We start from the raw sequence: 16,667 nt of genomic DNA, 5'->3' as shown, positions 1-16,667 counted from the left end.
GTGATGTTAGAAGTAATTTTCCAAAGTATTGTTTTCTTATTGAACAAGCGACTTTTGAATGCTGCATTGTGTGTAAACTATTGTTTAAAAATGAGGTAATTCACGCCTTGTGTTGTTGATTTTTGGAGCTAAATAATTCTGCATGAGAAACTTTAGAAAAATAACTTGCAGTGCTTGAAAGATCTCCAGGCAATTTCAAAGTATTTTGGTGGATATTTGTTTTTCTCATAGAAATGATCTTTTATGGTGCTCATTTTCTCCATTCGATTTTTATATAGTCTCTTATATAGTCTTATAGTCCTGTTTTCATAGGTTCTCTGAGATGTGATTTATATTCCTTATGAGTGATACATCCCTTAAATGCATGAATGCTTTGCCAGTCATTATTACATATTTGGGTCTTTACCGACCAGGATCTATATCTCTGCCACAATAGTAGAAAACTCCTGATATTTTAATAACAATTTCAAAAGAATAAAAATAAAACATATTTCATTACATTTTGGAACTTGGAAGTGTTTAGTTTGAGCAGATGTTTTTTTTACTATCATCACTGTTATCTCAATCATATTTGTTATCTCAATCATATTCTCAAAACTATTGTTTTAACCTTCTTCAAAATCAATATTTTGATTGCTGACAGCTTCTTCTCCAGATCCACCATCAAGTGACAGTGACACTAATATTTGATTGTATACAGTACTTTTCAAACCATTTCAAGTATTGCTGAGGATACTTGTGTATTCTTTTTTTTTATGCCTGCGGTAACTGTGAGTAAAACATCACGTCATCATTTTGTGTCACCTTGAGGAATAAAAGTGAATTGCACCTATTAGAGATTCAGTTATTGTTATGTTATTGTTTATACTTGCACTATTACATCCATAGGGTTGCTAGTGACCCTATACACTTTTTACAAAAAATAATTGTAAAGCAGACATTATTTTATTAATTTGTAATATTGTTTATAATGAATAGATTGGGGAATACTAAGAAAGTTGATGTCTAAGTTTGAAAAAAATGAATGAGGGGGAGGGTACTGACTGACATTCCGGGTCACTAAAAACCCGAGGTATGCTTTTAGGGGATATATATACACTGTTCAAAAAATTAAAGGAATACTTTGAAAACACATCAGATCTCAATGGGGAAAAATATCATGCTGGATATCTATACTGATATGGACTGGGTAATGTGTTAGGAATGAAAGGATGCCACATCGTTTGATGGAAATGAAAATTATCAACCTACAGAGGAGTGAATTCAAATCCCTGAATATCAAAGTGAAAAAATTACTCCATTTTGCTGAATTTTCATTGCAGCAACTCAGAATGGTACTTAGTAGTTTGTATGGCACCCACGTGCTTATATGCATGCCTGACAACATTGGGGCATGCTCCTAATAAGACGACTAGGGGTTAAACGGATCGTTGTTGATCCATGATCCGTACGGACCAAGTCCCACGGTTCGGCACGCATGTGATTCATAGATCAATTGCAAGTTTAACTGCAATAGAGAGTATGCATCGAGGTCACTTTCCCGCCAAAAGCGTGCTCCCTTGTGTGCTAAAAGAACCTGCTGCGTAACAGGGGAAACTGCGAAAACGCGAGTAAAATTAACGAATTACACTAAAGGTTGGAATTGAATGTGTTCCTTACAACTTGTCAAATAAACCTAATCCATGGATATTGACATGCAGCCTGGAGTCGTGTTTCCTGACATTTATATGTGCCTGATTTCAACGGCGGGGAGACACATAAAGCAAATCTGCCTGTGAATATTTTATATAACTACAATATCGGTAGGTTTAAATCCGCGTAATCACTTATATCAATGTTATATCGTCATATTATCCAGCCCTAAAACATATATAGTTTTATAGTATAGTTTTTGTCAGTGTTGTTTATTGAAAAACACCCAATTATGCAGAATATAAGATGGAAAATAATTAATTGATGAGTTGTCAAACTAATATAACAATACATACGGTATGATTTTACCTCAAAATCCAACAATTTGACACAAAATGATGACTAAAACATGTTTCTCTGCCTGGAGTCGAGCTGTTTTCGCTGAAAACCAATGCTGCCACTCAAGGGGCTCGCACACCGGACGCGAAGCTCAGCGCCGCGACACGTCTTTCAAATTCGAACACATTGTTTTATATTTTTTTCTGAGTCATAGCTGGGTGCCGCGGACAGGCGCCGAATGTCGCCGCCGGTGTGTGTGTTCGAATTTTAAAGACGTGGCGAGGCGCTGAGCTTCACGTTCGGTGTGCGAGCCCCTTCAGTCTTTTGCCACTCAGTGGCCGTGACCGCAGTCGTAACGGTCGACGGTGACGTCACGTGCATACCCTCTATAGAGTAAAAGTGCATGTGTTTTATATTGCTAGTTTACACATTAAATAGATATAAAACCATTCCAGTGCTAGAAGAGGCAAAAGAGGATTTAATTCGGTAGGCTATCGCACACCATGCTGTTATCGGCATGCTGTTATCGGCCTACCCCTTTAGGCAAGTATTCTCGTAAACACATTTGGTTATGTCTTAAGTGAATGAGGTGAGATTCGAATTCAGATGTGTATCTATTGGATGTGTGCGTGCATGGGGTCTTACTCTTAAAGTGACAGCAACCTATAAATTCCTGCTGTTGTCTGTCATGTAAATCAAACAACAAAACACAGCTTTAACAAAGATTAATCTATATAAAATTTATACAGTGAACGGTGTCATTTTACATTTATTACATTTCTGTACACGAAAATTAACACTACAGTTAGACCTTATACTGTATTTGTAACTTTGTTGTATTTATCGATTCTTGTAATTAGTGTACAGTATTTGTTCTTTTTACAGTCTGTTGACTTGCCTTTAATAATGTATTAGTTAGGCTAGTAGTTTCTGCTGTAGTATCGGAGTACTTAAAGTGAGCTAAGTAATAAATGCGAATTTATCCCCCAATTTTTTTTTTTTTTTTTTTTGTGCTGATCCGAAAAATGATCCGATCCGTTACTTAATAACCGTGATATGATCCGAACCGTGAGTTTTGTGATCTGTTGAACCACTAAAGACAACGGATGGTGTCCTGGGGTATTTCCTCCCAGATCTGGACCAAGGCATCACTGAGCTCCTGGACAGTCTGAGGTGCAACCTGGCGGCGTCGGACAGAAACACAATGTCCCAGAGGTGTTCTATTGGATTTAGGTCAGGAAAGCATGGGGGCCATTCAATGGTGTCAATTCCTTAATCCTACCAGGAACTGCCTGCATACTCTCACCACATGAGGCCGGGCATTGTCGTGCACTAGGAGGAACCCAGGACCCAGTGCACCAGCGTAGGGTCTGACAATGGGTCCAAGGATTTCATCCCAATACCTAATGGAAGTCAGGGTGCCATTGTTTAGCCTGTAGAGGTCTGTGCACCCCTCCATGGATATGCCTCCCCAGAATATCACTGACACACCACCAACCCGGTCAATCTGAACGATGTTACAGGCAGCAGAACGTTCTCCACGGTTTCTCCAGACCCTTAAACATCTGTCACATGCTCAGGGTGAACCTGCTCTCATCTGTGAAAAGCACAGAGTGCCAGTGGCGGACCAATTCTTGTGTTAAATGGCAAATGCCAATCGAGCTCCACGGTGCCAGTCAGTGAGTACAGGGTCCACTAGAGGACGTCAGGCCCTCAGGCCACCCTCATGAAGTCTGTTTCTGATTGCTTGGTCAGAGACATTCATACCAGTGGTCTGCTGGAAGTCATTTTGTAGGGCTTTGGCAGTGCTCATCCTGTTCCTCCTTGCACAAAGGAGCAGATACCGGTCCTGCTGATGGGTTAAGGACCTTCTATGGCCCTGTCCAGCTCTCCTAGAGTAATTGCCTGTCTCCTGGAATCTCCTCCATGCTTTTGAGAGTGTGCTGCAAGACACAGCAAACCTTCTGGCAATGGCACGTATTGATGTGCCATCCTGGAGGAGTTGGACTGTTTGTGATTAACCTCTGTAGGGTCCAGGTACTGTACTGACCCTAGCCAAATGCAAAACTAGTGAAAAACTATGAGTATGGGAAAAAAATGTCAGTGGCCTCCACCTGTAAAACCATTTCTGTTTAGGGGGTCATCTCACTGTTGCCCATCTAGTGCACCTGGTGTTAATTTCATTAACACCAAAGCAGCTGAAACTGATTCCTTTAATTTTTTTGAGCAGTGTATATATATACAGTATACCAGGTTGCTATGTAACCTGCACCGCCCTCATCATTTGTTTGGTTAATTTTTATTTGCTTCAACCTAAGATGCAAATGATTTGTCATTTTTCAGGAACTCACTTGGGATTTGATGATGCGATGGTTTAAACCAATGCTGTTTCTGTCACAGCTGGCCAGGCATGCAGAAAGTCCATAAGCCTTTAGATGTAATCTCTGCACATGCATCTGATTCCTGCCAGCTAAACCCGCTGCTGACCCACTTGACAGTTCTGCGTTACATTTTCAGTCAAAACATAAGCCTAGTCTGCAGGCTCCACTGTTTGAGCTGTTATATAAGTATGTGCTCACTCATAGATTTTGTGGTGTGAGAGATAGTCTGCTAATCCTATTTTGTGTATCAGACTAAAAACGGGTGAAATTAAGTTCAACAGCAAATGTAGGGTTCAAATATAGTCATATATATATATATATATATATATATATATATATATATATATATATATATATATATATATAAAAACATTTTTTGACATTCTAAAATATGTTATTTAATTAAGACAACTTTTTTTACTCAAAGTGATCCTGATAATTAGGGCCTGAGCACAGATGGTGTAAAAACCCTATTGGAATTGCTCCATTTATATAATTTGTCATTTAAAAGAAAGTGTTCAATGGGAAAAAGGCAAAATAGAAGCATTTTTATTAACGCTCTCAGATGTTTGTACTTTATTTTATGTGTGTAGCTAGACTGAACTGTTGATTAAGTTTATCTGAGTGGTTGCCCAGGGTGAGAAACCAACAAAACAATCTTAAAATGATTGGAAATTTTGCTGTAATGCCCTCAGTAAACTATCCTTTACATTTACAGCACTTTGAGCCAAGTAGCACACAGTCTGGATGCACTTTATGAGACAGCTTAAAGCTCTTATAAGTCCAAGAAATACATTGACTTGTGCACAGAGAGTGCATTTAGAACGGGACACTCGATGCAGAGGTAGTAATTGAATTTTTGGCTACAATCCTGTAATACGTTGTTGTGGATAAAGATGTTGCAAGCCAAGTTTGCATTCTAAGGCTCATTGTATGTTGGCTTAATTCCTGCTTGTACACAGTGCACAGATGGGAGTAAATATTTGTGGGGAACATATGAATCAGATGAGGTAGTTTACAATTCCAAGCTACAACAATAACGCAAACATACAATCCACCTTGACTCAATAAATGACTAAAATGGATGTAGCCAGTGTGATGCTGAGATCATAGCATGTGTGGGTTTCAAGTAAAAGACTCTTTAATAGTGTTCTATAACGTTTGCAACCTATCGATTCACTGTTGTTTTGAATGGTATCAACTTTTCATGACATTCCTGGCGTTTACTTTATGCCAGTGGTCTTCACTATTTTTTTTTCATGAGAGCCACAATGATAGGACAAAGTCAATAGGAGAGACACTTTTACCGCAAAGTATGAAAAGTTAGTTCCAGTACATAAAAAATACTAATTTATAGTAAATAAATACTATAGTGTTTTTGAACCATGCTATAGTAAATTGTAGTATACTGTAACGCTGATTCATAACGCTCCGAAGTCGGAGCGTTATGAATAAGTCGTTATTTTGTTTTTTTTGGCACACCAAAAATATTCTCGTCGCTTTATAATATTAATATTGAACCACTGTACTCACATGAACTGATTTTAGTTTAGTATTTTTAGTACATTAATGGATCTTGAGAGAGGAAATGTCATTGCTGGCTGTGAAGGCCTCTCTGAGCCATCGGATTTCAACAAAAATATCTTAATTTGTGTTCTGAAGATCTTACGGGTGTGGAACGGCATGAGGGTGATTAATAAATGACATTATTTTCATTTTTGGGTGAACTTACCCTTTAATGAATGCTACTGCATACTGTAGTTACTATTGTGAACTGATAAACTGTAATAAATACTGTAGTATACTTTAGTTTTTACCTTGTGCATCCTTGTGAGGCATGCAACACGTTCATTGGTGAGGCAGTTTCTCGGTTTCCTCTTTATAGTGTTCATGGTTGATAATTTTTCAGATTTTCTAGACTATTTTAAGTTGTAAGTGAGCAGGATATATTAAAATGTAGCGCATGGATTCGGCAGGTATATATATTCGTGGGCAGCCAGTCTCTCGGAGGATGTGTGGAGCCTTCCCTAGCTCTACAGCGCCCCACAAATTTACAACATAAATCTGTGGTGAAAAATGGAACTGCAGCGTGCTCTCATAGAGAGCTATTGGGGCAGATTTCTGGCTGCCCCGCTCATTTTCACGTTAGGTCATATCACAGTATTATTTACTGCCATGCGAGCCTCAAATTAAAGCTTGGCGAGCCGCGCAATGAGTAACACTGCTTTATGCAATGTCTGATAAACCAAGGTCTGTGTCAGGATATTCTGGAGTTTGTTGTGTTTTTGGCAACCGTAAACTATGCAGCCACACCTCTACTGAAGTAATGGTCAGGTTTAATATTACATATCCATATCTCATCATTCATCTCATGTTAAATGAGCCTTATCTAGCAGTTATTAACTCGTTTGGATCAAGTTCTCTTTTGCACCGGTGTTATCAGTAGAAATTCTGACGTAGTTTTTTCATAAATGCAGTTTACCTTTTGCAAACATTTCATTTACAGCATACTCTCCTTGTCATAAGAGCTGACAACAAGTTGGACATGAAGGGCTATGAGCAATGAAGCTTTGAGGATATTGTGAGAATATTGTCTATTGCTAAGGGACCCTCAAGTCAAAAATTGTTGGCATGAGTTGGCATGAAAGATATCACAAGGCAGTATCTAGTTTATGGTGTGAAAAGTGAAATGTTTTCTATCCCAAATTATCTGAAACATCATAACAAAGCTATACAAACATGGCTTAAGTAGGAAATAATTGATTTGCAGAATAAATAAAAAGTGCCGTCTCAAAATAATCTTCAAAAAGTGAATGATTATTCTGCTCTGGCAAGGATCTCCTGGCAACTTTTGCCAATATACATATTTATGTTCGTGTAAACATAAACTGCATAGCATATTATAGACTTTATGGCTCTGCATATTTTTGTAATGTCCTGTTGCCTGAAGTTCTTTGAGGGCTTAATTTCCAAAAACAACAATCCATCGTATCAAATGAATTAGACTGAGCTGAAAAGCATAATTGCGACACTTTGCTGGCTCTGTTCCGGACGGCTCTGGAAAGTTAGAACGATGTTGAACTATAGTAGCAAACACTACAGACCGAACACCCAAACACAAGTGAGCTTCGTCTGAAAGTCAGGAAGACGAACCTGACGACCTGTCGCAAGTCTTTAAGTTGAATGTCAAGTCAGAGCGACCCACCAAGAGCTGGTCATGAAAGCAGACTAGAGGAGAGCAATATTCATCAATCCTGCTATTGTTACAACACTATTCATCTGGGAATCACTGATGTATAAGATAAACATATTTTCATAATTTCTCCATCCCCTGCTATCCTCCATGTTTTCATTTGGACAAAGATCTAAGGTGAAAACGACTATATGCAGCCTCTCATGTAAACACTGTGTACACAAGTAGAGATTGATATGTGTGTTTGAGATGCAAATGACCGATGGACAAAGGAATCCTTGTGTTGCTGACCCTAATTGGCTTGGATGAAGTTTCTGGGTCAATGGGATACGAGACAGTGCTGCCGTAGCCGCTTCGCCGCATATCTGGATTCACGCTGAGGGTGATGACCCTGAGATTCAAGAGCTTTGATCGCTGCCTCCAGATGAACTTGGTCATTAGATGTAAAGAATCTGTGTGACTTAAGTGGTCAAACCAGTTTGGCAGGGAATCGGGAACTTTAGTGATAAACAAGAGCAAACACTGTTGAGGACGACTTCACGTTGTCAATCACAATGGAGAAATATTTGTGGGAGAGGCCATAGCCCTCGACTCATTTCACTGGGTGAGAGAGTAATTGCGTGTAAGTGTCGTGCGTCAGAGCTCACAATTATACTCTCTCGACCGCAACAATGATAAGCATCCACTTATCTGCAGCATCTACAATGATCTAATCGTAGTAAACTTATACATATCCTGTCTTGTCCTGACAGGTCTGGCTTTTAATTGGGAATGTGAGGCGTACTTTTTGCTTAAAACATAATATACCAAGGTTCATCTATCTATCTATCCATCTATCTATCTATCTATTAGGGGTGTAACGGTACACAAACATGACATTGTTGAAATATAGGCTAACAGTTATTCATTTACACAGTGGCTGTCATAACCTGTTTTCATGACGGATTTATTTAGGCATTACATTACTAACAGGTTAAGTAAAATTTAATTAATATATAGGCTAATGTAGTGCATTTATTTAGCTCTGAATGGCTTTTCTGAGGTGAATGTAATAGCCTACTATGTGACATAGGGTTTCAACCGCGGAAAGATGTCAGTAAAACAGTTCGTAAACAATAAGTTGTAGAGCTACTGTATCTTTCAACATACCTTCATGTTCATTCTGTTGTAGTGAAGAGGAAGGGATGATCGAGTTCACTCGCGCTCCGCGCTGCCGTTTGAATGCGATCTGTCACGTCACATCAAAAAGCTTCAAAATAGTATTTATTGTTTGAATTTCGTGATAAAATGAACAGAATTTGAAAGATAGCACATTGTTTCTTATCGAAAGTAACAAAACACTGAGCTTATTACGATTATTGGTGGTCAATACTGGTTAAAATTGGTTAGGCATTACTGTGCGCGCCCCCTTTTGGATTGGAGTGTGGATCGCCTGTAGTCGTCATACTGCATACTGCATACTACCGTGACGGTTCGGAATGAATACATCTATCTATCTATCTATCTATCTATCTATCTATCTATCTATCTATCTATCTATCTATCTATCTATCTATCTATCTATCTATCTATCTATCTATCTATCTATCTATCTATCTATCTATCTATCTATCTATCTATCTATCTAATTCAAATTCAGATTCAAAATTGCTTTATTGACATGACTGTAAATAATACAATATTGCCAAAGCTTGAAATACACACACACACACACACACACACACACACACACACACACACACACACACACACACACACACACACACATATGTTTATATATATATATATATATATATATATATATATATATATATATATATATATATATATATATATATATATATAATAAAAACATAATCAATATAATAGAATAAAATATTATCAAATATTGAAGCACTATCAAATATTATAACATAAACTTAAATTAACAGTATAACACATTAGAACATGACTGAACATTTGATACTAGCCTACAGTGTTACATATGTACACACACATATACTGTGGTACAGTAGGGAAACACATTGAGGTCAGACCTGTTGCCTCTCAGGCTGTGGCACGTCCACACGTATCTCTGTCTGACCCTCTCCTAATATTATCTTTATTTGTTCTACTTCAGTCATGGCTGTAAAGTTCGTTCTTGACTTATTGAATTTATTTAAGTAGAGATCTCTTATAGATATGTATTTCTATCTATCTATCTATCTATCTATCTATCTATCTATCTATCTATCTATCTATCTATCTATCTATCTATCTATCTATCTATCTATCTATCTATCTAATTTCTTTCCATTCTATCTATCTATCTATCTATCTATCTATCTATCTATCTATCTATCTATCTATCTATCTATCTATCTATCTATCTATCTATCTATCTATCTATCTATCTAATTTCTTTCCATTCTATCTATCTATAGTCCGTCCATCTGCGTCGTTTAATTTTAAAAATCAACTATGTTCAATAAACTTTAGACCTCGCCATTTCACATTTAAAGATTGATTTTATGCAAATCCATGCAAAAGTGTAGGTACACGTAATCTCCTTTTATAATCAGTAGCTGACGTTAAAAAGCACCGGGTCTGTTTCCATCTTTTTACTGCATGTCCTGTCCGGAGAGAAAGCCCTCGTTATGACGTCACGCACCCACCAGCCCCGCGCGCTTTATTTCAGAGCCCGGAATGATTTACGGTATAAAAAGACGCAGAGCGATTCAGGAACCTGCCCAACGGGTAGCCTTTGGTTATTTGTAAAGCAGAAAAGAAGCGGGGCGTTTGGCACTAGCGCTCTTATACGCGTAAAGACGCCTGATGCTTGGAGAGACGCAGATTCGGGCTCACCGCGCGCAAACGCCCACATCCTCAAGTCGGCTCTGGTTTCTTTAGGTGAATGAAAGTTTCCTAGCAGGGGACGGCAGAAGAGATGATATCTGACCAGGATGAGTCGGAAAGGTGAACTTAAATAAGCAAAAGTGCGCGTCAACCACCTGTTATAAATCAGCACGAAATGGGCATGCTTAGTGTGGACCTCCTGGTAACTTTGCAGATCTTGCCTGGTTTCTTCTCCAACTGCCTGTTTTTCGTGCTGTATGATTCGATAGTGCTGGTTAAGCGTGTGGTGTCACTCCTGAGCTGCTCGGGCTCCACGGGTGAGTGGCAGCGCATGTTAACCACAGCCGGCGTGCGCTCCATATGGAACAGCTTTCTGCTGGATGCCTACAAACAGGTAAGCTGACGGCACACGACTGGGAATGTTCACTGTGGAGTTTGCATCACACAAGTTCAGAGGGCTTTGGGGTTTATTTGTCTATGTTGAGATGAAGTAAGCAATGTCTGATTAGATTTTAGTGCCAACGTTACAGTGTTTACTTAAAGTACTGCAAATATTACCAATAAACACACGCAAACAAGTGCATTTAAAAACGGAAAATGTTGATGAAAATGCTGTACAGTAAGTTCAACATACACTTTATGTGATGATTACAGTTGTTATTTTAATTAGTTATATTTGCCTGCATTAATTGTAACATTGTGGCATAAAGTACTACTCAATGTCTAGAACTAATTGTAAACTCAAATTTAAAGTTACAAATTGAGGTGATAACATTTCGACCATTTTAAAATCACTTACTGTTAAAATTGAGTGTAAATGGATGAAAATATGTTTTTTAAACATTTAGGTGTACATCCTCACCTTATGACAAGTGGTTAAAAAAATACAGTATATTTGCGTATTCTTCAAAACTTGACATTCTGTTTATTTGTAATCCTCATGAAGGTGTATGAACTTTGCTCTCCAGACAGTCAGTGACCTCTCGGGTCGATGCCCTTAATTCATTAAATGTCTGGATTCCCATTCCTGTTACTTTTTAACTAAAAATCAATCAAAAATCACCTAGTGGGGTAAAATACACTTGCTTAATGTACATTCATTGTCTTCAACCATTAACTATATCACTGTTGGGTTACAAAGTCTTGCTGAGGAAATCATTCAGTGGCAAAATAACATGTCAAAAACGTAAAGGTGTTTTGACACAACAATACGATGAGTTATATTTGTGTTTACAGCTGTTTAGTAATGTAGTGCCAAAGTTCATGTACACTTATAAAGTAACAGAATGGCATTATCATAAGCATCTTACTGGCTCCAAAGTTTTTTGTGAGCTCAAAGAGATTATGTGCTCGACATTTTCAACAAGATGCTTAAAAGTTCATACAAATAGTGTTAAACATTGATTGCCCAATACATCGTTATGGGTTCTGAGCAGTGACAAAGCCTTTAAGATTTTGTGTTTGTGCAACTGTGAATGTGAGATTTTAAACCTGGTGACAATCACTTGAGTTTTCATAACAACAGAGGCCAATAAACCCACAAAGTTAAAGCAAAATCATTTTCAGTGTTTAGTCCATACGTACATAACTAATCCTTTGGCTGGCCACATGGAATTCAAGGAAGGGATTCCTCAAACATATTAACATGTGGATGTGGCACTTTCTTGTTCAGGTGAAGCTAGGCGAGGCTGCTCCAAACTCCAAGGTGGTGAAGGTCCCCGGCATCAACAGACGCTGGAGCATCAGCGGTAAGACCCACAACGAGTGCCACTTGCTGGACTTCGAGTCTCCAGACCGCCCGTTAGTGGTCAACTTCGGCTCGGCCACTTGACCCCCCTTTATAAGCCAGCTGCCGGTTTTCCGGCGGATGGTTGAGGAATTTTCGGATGTGGCAGACTTCCTGCTTGTCTACATAGATGAGGCTCATCCCTCGGACGGCTGGGTGGCTCCTCCCATGGAGCACTTCTCGTTTGAAGTGAGGAAACACCGCAATCTGGAGGAGAGGATGTTTGCTGCCCGGACACTTTTGGAGCATTTCTCCTTGCCTCCTCAGTGCCAATTGGTGGCCGACTGCATGGACAACAATGCCAACGTAGCCTACGGTGTGTCCTATGAGCGGGTTTGCATCGTACAGAAGAATAAAATCGCTTACCTTGGGGGTAAGGGTCCATTTTTCTACAACCTTAAAGATGTTCGGCACTGGCTCGAGAAGAGCTACGGAAAGCGATAATTTCTTGGAAAAAAAGAGGTCAAATAGCCTTTTCTGTGAATGGTAAAAGATTTTATTTTTGTATAACAGAGATAAATCGAGGGTAAGGTGCTTTTTGAACTGTTTAACAGTAGCTCTGGTGGAAACACTTGGGCTGGGCTCCAAGTCATTTTCTTGAATTGTCTAAAATGATCAGCAGGTGTCCTACATTCTTAACCACTTAAAAAGAAAAAAATGAAATGAATATAGACACTAAATACTGACCGTATGGTTTGCACTTCAATTTTGAGATTACATTGTTGCCAGCAAAACAATTGGTAGATGCACTATTAATAACTTGTTCCTTTGCGATTAACGTAGAGTTAAAGTGTGCAATATTTTTGTGCGACATATATTGCTTACAAAAGAAAACCAAATTGCTGAACAGAAGAGAAAGCACAAGTACCCAGCTTTTTTATGAGAAAAGAATAATTTATTTTTTATTGACATTCAATGTTTATTTTAATATGTGGCCTGTTTATGCACTTGTAATGCTTTCCCTTCCTCTCTTAAACTGACAATCGTTCATATTCCATGTGCCATCAGCTTTCACATCACTGACACACTGTTCAGTTCATTTGCACCAGTAATAAAAGCATCCTCAGCATGCCATTACGAAAGCTACTAATGCTAGTCAGTAATGTACTTAACAATCACAACAATCTCACTGCTCACGATAGCAGCCTCAGCCTCTGGGCTTAGTTCGGACACTTGCCTCTACTGCAGTGTACAGGAAAGCTGATGAAAACTCCTGAATGTTAGAAAAATGTTTTTGAATGTCGTCGACGGTGACTCTAATGGTTTGGCAGTCGCTCATTTGGGTCAATACGGCGCTGGTGTGCACATGAAAATCACAGACGAAATGGTCCCCTGTCCTGTCTGTGGTTGGATGAGAGACCACACCTCTCTGTCCTGATCCAAATGGGCATTACTGCTAACATGCTGAAACAATCACTCTGAATCACTATGAAGGCTTTGAGTTTTGTTTCACAGAACTGTTCTCATGTACTACAACCGTCCTCTTCCTTTTAATGAGAAAAAGGCAAGAAACAATAAAGTTGAACTGCTGCTGACTACGATTTCTTTCCCCCTGTTTTTGTGTTTGATTCTGGGAAATTTCAATGAGGGGTGATTGGATTGAAAAGGGAGGGAAAAAGTTTAGTGGACAACTCCAGATGGAGAAAATGTTTCGAGTGCATGATGATTAGAAAAAAGGGAAATGCACCAGCTGTAAGGGGTCGAGGAGTACATGTGTTGTTCTAAGACTATATATGTCTGCAGAAATGCATAGTGATGAGTCTGAACATGTGCAACACAATCAAACCATGTGACACAGAGGTCTCTGGCTGAACTTCTGCTTCTTCAAGGCTGCCAATAACTAAATAGCAAAGGCTCAGGGAGAGCATGTCCCTGGGAAGCACCATGAAACAGAACCCCTTGTTGTGGTCGGGCATCGCTTATCCGAGCGGAACTAGTCCATTTGGACCGCTAAGACGTTATTCACAGACTGTCTCAGCCTTGGAAAGCACTATGCTGCACGATGGAGCAGGGAGTTTGCCAACATTAAAGATGGAGGCATCGGAAAAGAGAGCCACACAACAGCACCAAACACAAGCCCCACTCCAGGAAAGAGTCCCATGGTGTGCCTTCTAAGGAATGCGTCTGGTAAACAGGTACTGAACAGAATTCTAAGCAGCGTGTGAAGTGTTCTCATTTATAGGGCATAACAAGGACGCGGGACCGAGGGGGATGGGGGGTGGGGGGACCTGGTCCCATTTATTCAGATAAGGTCAAAACGTGACGCCTTAAAAAAGAGGACATTTGCCAAATCGCCCAGTATAAATTCAAATGAAATGTCGACGCAAGCAAGTAAATGTATGTGTCTGCAGTTCAAAGATAAGCCCTTTATGTTCATTCTTCGACAGTGGACTATTTGGTTTGGATGTGATCTAAACGCTCTTTCAGAAAAAATGATCTTAGGCCTAATATCAATACATTCAGTAAATCAGCTCAGTCCAACCCGAGGGATGCCAAATATTTTATTCATATGTAATGCACGTTTTTCCTGCATGTATAAATCTGATGAGGGGGAAAAAAATCCTGAAAGATAATTACTTCTTAAAGGGATAGTTCACCGCAAAATTAAAATTCTGCCATAATTTATAGTGCACCTCCTTATGTTGTTCTAAACTTGTATGACTTTCTGTCTTCTGTGGAACTTAAAGCTGCAGTCTGTAACTTTTTTTTGGTTAAAAATGATTAATTTTTTGAGTAAGTACATAACCAGCCAGTGTTCAAAACTATCTCCTTGCCTTAGCCCGATTTACAACGGTAAGCTTTTAATAATGTGTTCTAATACCAGAGGTTTGTCTTTGCGTCATTACGTCACGTCTGTTTACATAAAGAACGAGTCCCAGCTAGTAGGCTAAATGATGTGAGGATGCTGCAGGTGGCGGATCATTTATAGCCTTTTCTCACAGCAGCTGCAATAATTAAACATCATTTTGATGGCGGATTGTATGATATGACAAATTAACGTTAGACATTAGACTGTTCAGAAATTGAAATCTACAGGTAACGCTAATACAACTAAATACATGTAGTCACGCAATGCTGATGTTGTTAACATTAACAATTTGAGAACAAAAGTATAACAATAACAATTTGCATGGTTTGATGTGATATGAGCTTAGTGATCATTAGGTTTAATCACCATTGGTAGCACGATTTATTGGAACGCTTTTTTTTCTCAGTTGGTCAGAACAAAAGTGGCAGATTTGTTATTTAATTACTTATTTACTTTAGATTTGTTCAGTGGACATTTTCTGGTGAAAAATCGTATTTTGGTCATACTTCCAAGACTACAATCTGTGTTTCTGAAGTACAGTATCCACACTGATGTGGTGACTGACAGCAAACATTAGATTAATCCGTGCTGAGGAGTTGTGCCGATGCACAACCCACGTAAAGATGTTAATTACACAAATAAACTGCAATTGCCAGTTTCAAACAGAGATGGCAACAACGAGGCAAAACTTACGGACTGCAGCTTTAAAAGAAGATATTTTGAAAATACAATAAAATTAAGTGGGGTACAATGTTTCTGTATTCTTTTCTCTCTTTTTTTGTATTATACAGAAGCAGATAAGTCATAAAAGGTTTGAGTTTAAGTAAATGAACACAATTGTCATTTTTGGGGAACTATCCCTTTAAGGAATGTCACTGATTAAGCTGCAATTCAACCAAAAGCAGGTCAAAATGGTCCACTGTTGGTGATGACAAAGCAATTTTATATGTAATGACTAGTCATCTTTTCATTGTCAGTGACATGGGACCCACAAGCATCCAGTTTTTCTATTCACCTGTAAATGAACTGAAACATCCACTTGTGTATGTGAGTTAATTTCCCGTTTTAATCTATGTACTTCTCTTTACTGTCAGAGTAATCCGCCCTAACAGTTCTTAAATTATTATCAACATAATCTTATGTCTCATATTCATTTGCCCTCTCTGTGACTCTCTTAAGGATCTTAGCAGCTTTTGGAGATGCACTCAGTCACTGATACGGCACATGGACGAGGCAAAATTGTGCTTTTATCAAAGTATTATAAAGGTTAGCTTCTAGAGCCAAATATTTGCACTTTGAATAGAGTTCAAACTGAACATGCTTCAAATATCTTTGATGCTTGATGACCAAGCATTTAAGCCACATGCAATTCAGATAAAATAGCCCAACCTAGACTTCATGTAACACTATATATCATGTTTTACAGGTGATTGCTTCACAGTCTGATATATAGTCATATCAACATATGCATATAGCAAATTTAAACCAGGGTATTTAGATTACCATGGTGAGTTTTTACAGTAGTGGTAACAAATGAGGCTATGGGACTGTCACTATAATGCTTTATTCCAGTAGTTCCCAAACTTTTTCTGACGGGGCTCCCTTTGGTAGAGAAAAATATTTTTAAAAAAAATATTTTCTTGTATCACCCAGCAGAAGTTTCTTTTGCATAACAATCTGGTGACTGTACAA

At 38.6% G+C, this 16,667-nt stretch overlaps 1 protein-coding gene across 1 annotated transcript; it reads left to right on the top strand.

Moving 5' to 3' along the window:
- Positions 1-10,287: 10,287 nt before the first annotated feature.
- On the top strand, positions 10,288-14,268 carry dio2 (iodothyronine deiodinase 2). The gene is made up of 2 exons (XM_067367263.1): positions 10,288-10,774; positions 12,053-14,268. The coding sequence occupies exons 1-2, from the start codon at positions 10,556-10,558 to the stop codon at positions 12,608-12,610; spliced, it is 777 nt and encodes a 258-aa protein (XP_067223364.1). The 5' UTR covers positions 10,288-10,555; the 3' UTR covers positions 12,611-14,268.
- Positions 14,269-16,667: the final 2,399 nt, after the last annotated feature.

The sequence above is a fragment of the Chanodichthys erythropterus genome, chromosome 18 (assembly GCF_024489055.1).
Source record: "Chanodichthys erythropterus isolate Z2021 chromosome 18, ASM2448905v1, whole genome shotgun sequence".
In the NCBI taxonomy this organism is placed as follows: domain Eukaryota; kingdom Metazoa; phylum Chordata; class Actinopteri; order Cypriniformes; family Xenocyprididae; genus Chanodichthys; species Chanodichthys erythropterus.
Note: the sequence above shows the minus strand (reverse complement) of the source record. Positions and strands in the feature narration are given on the sequence as shown.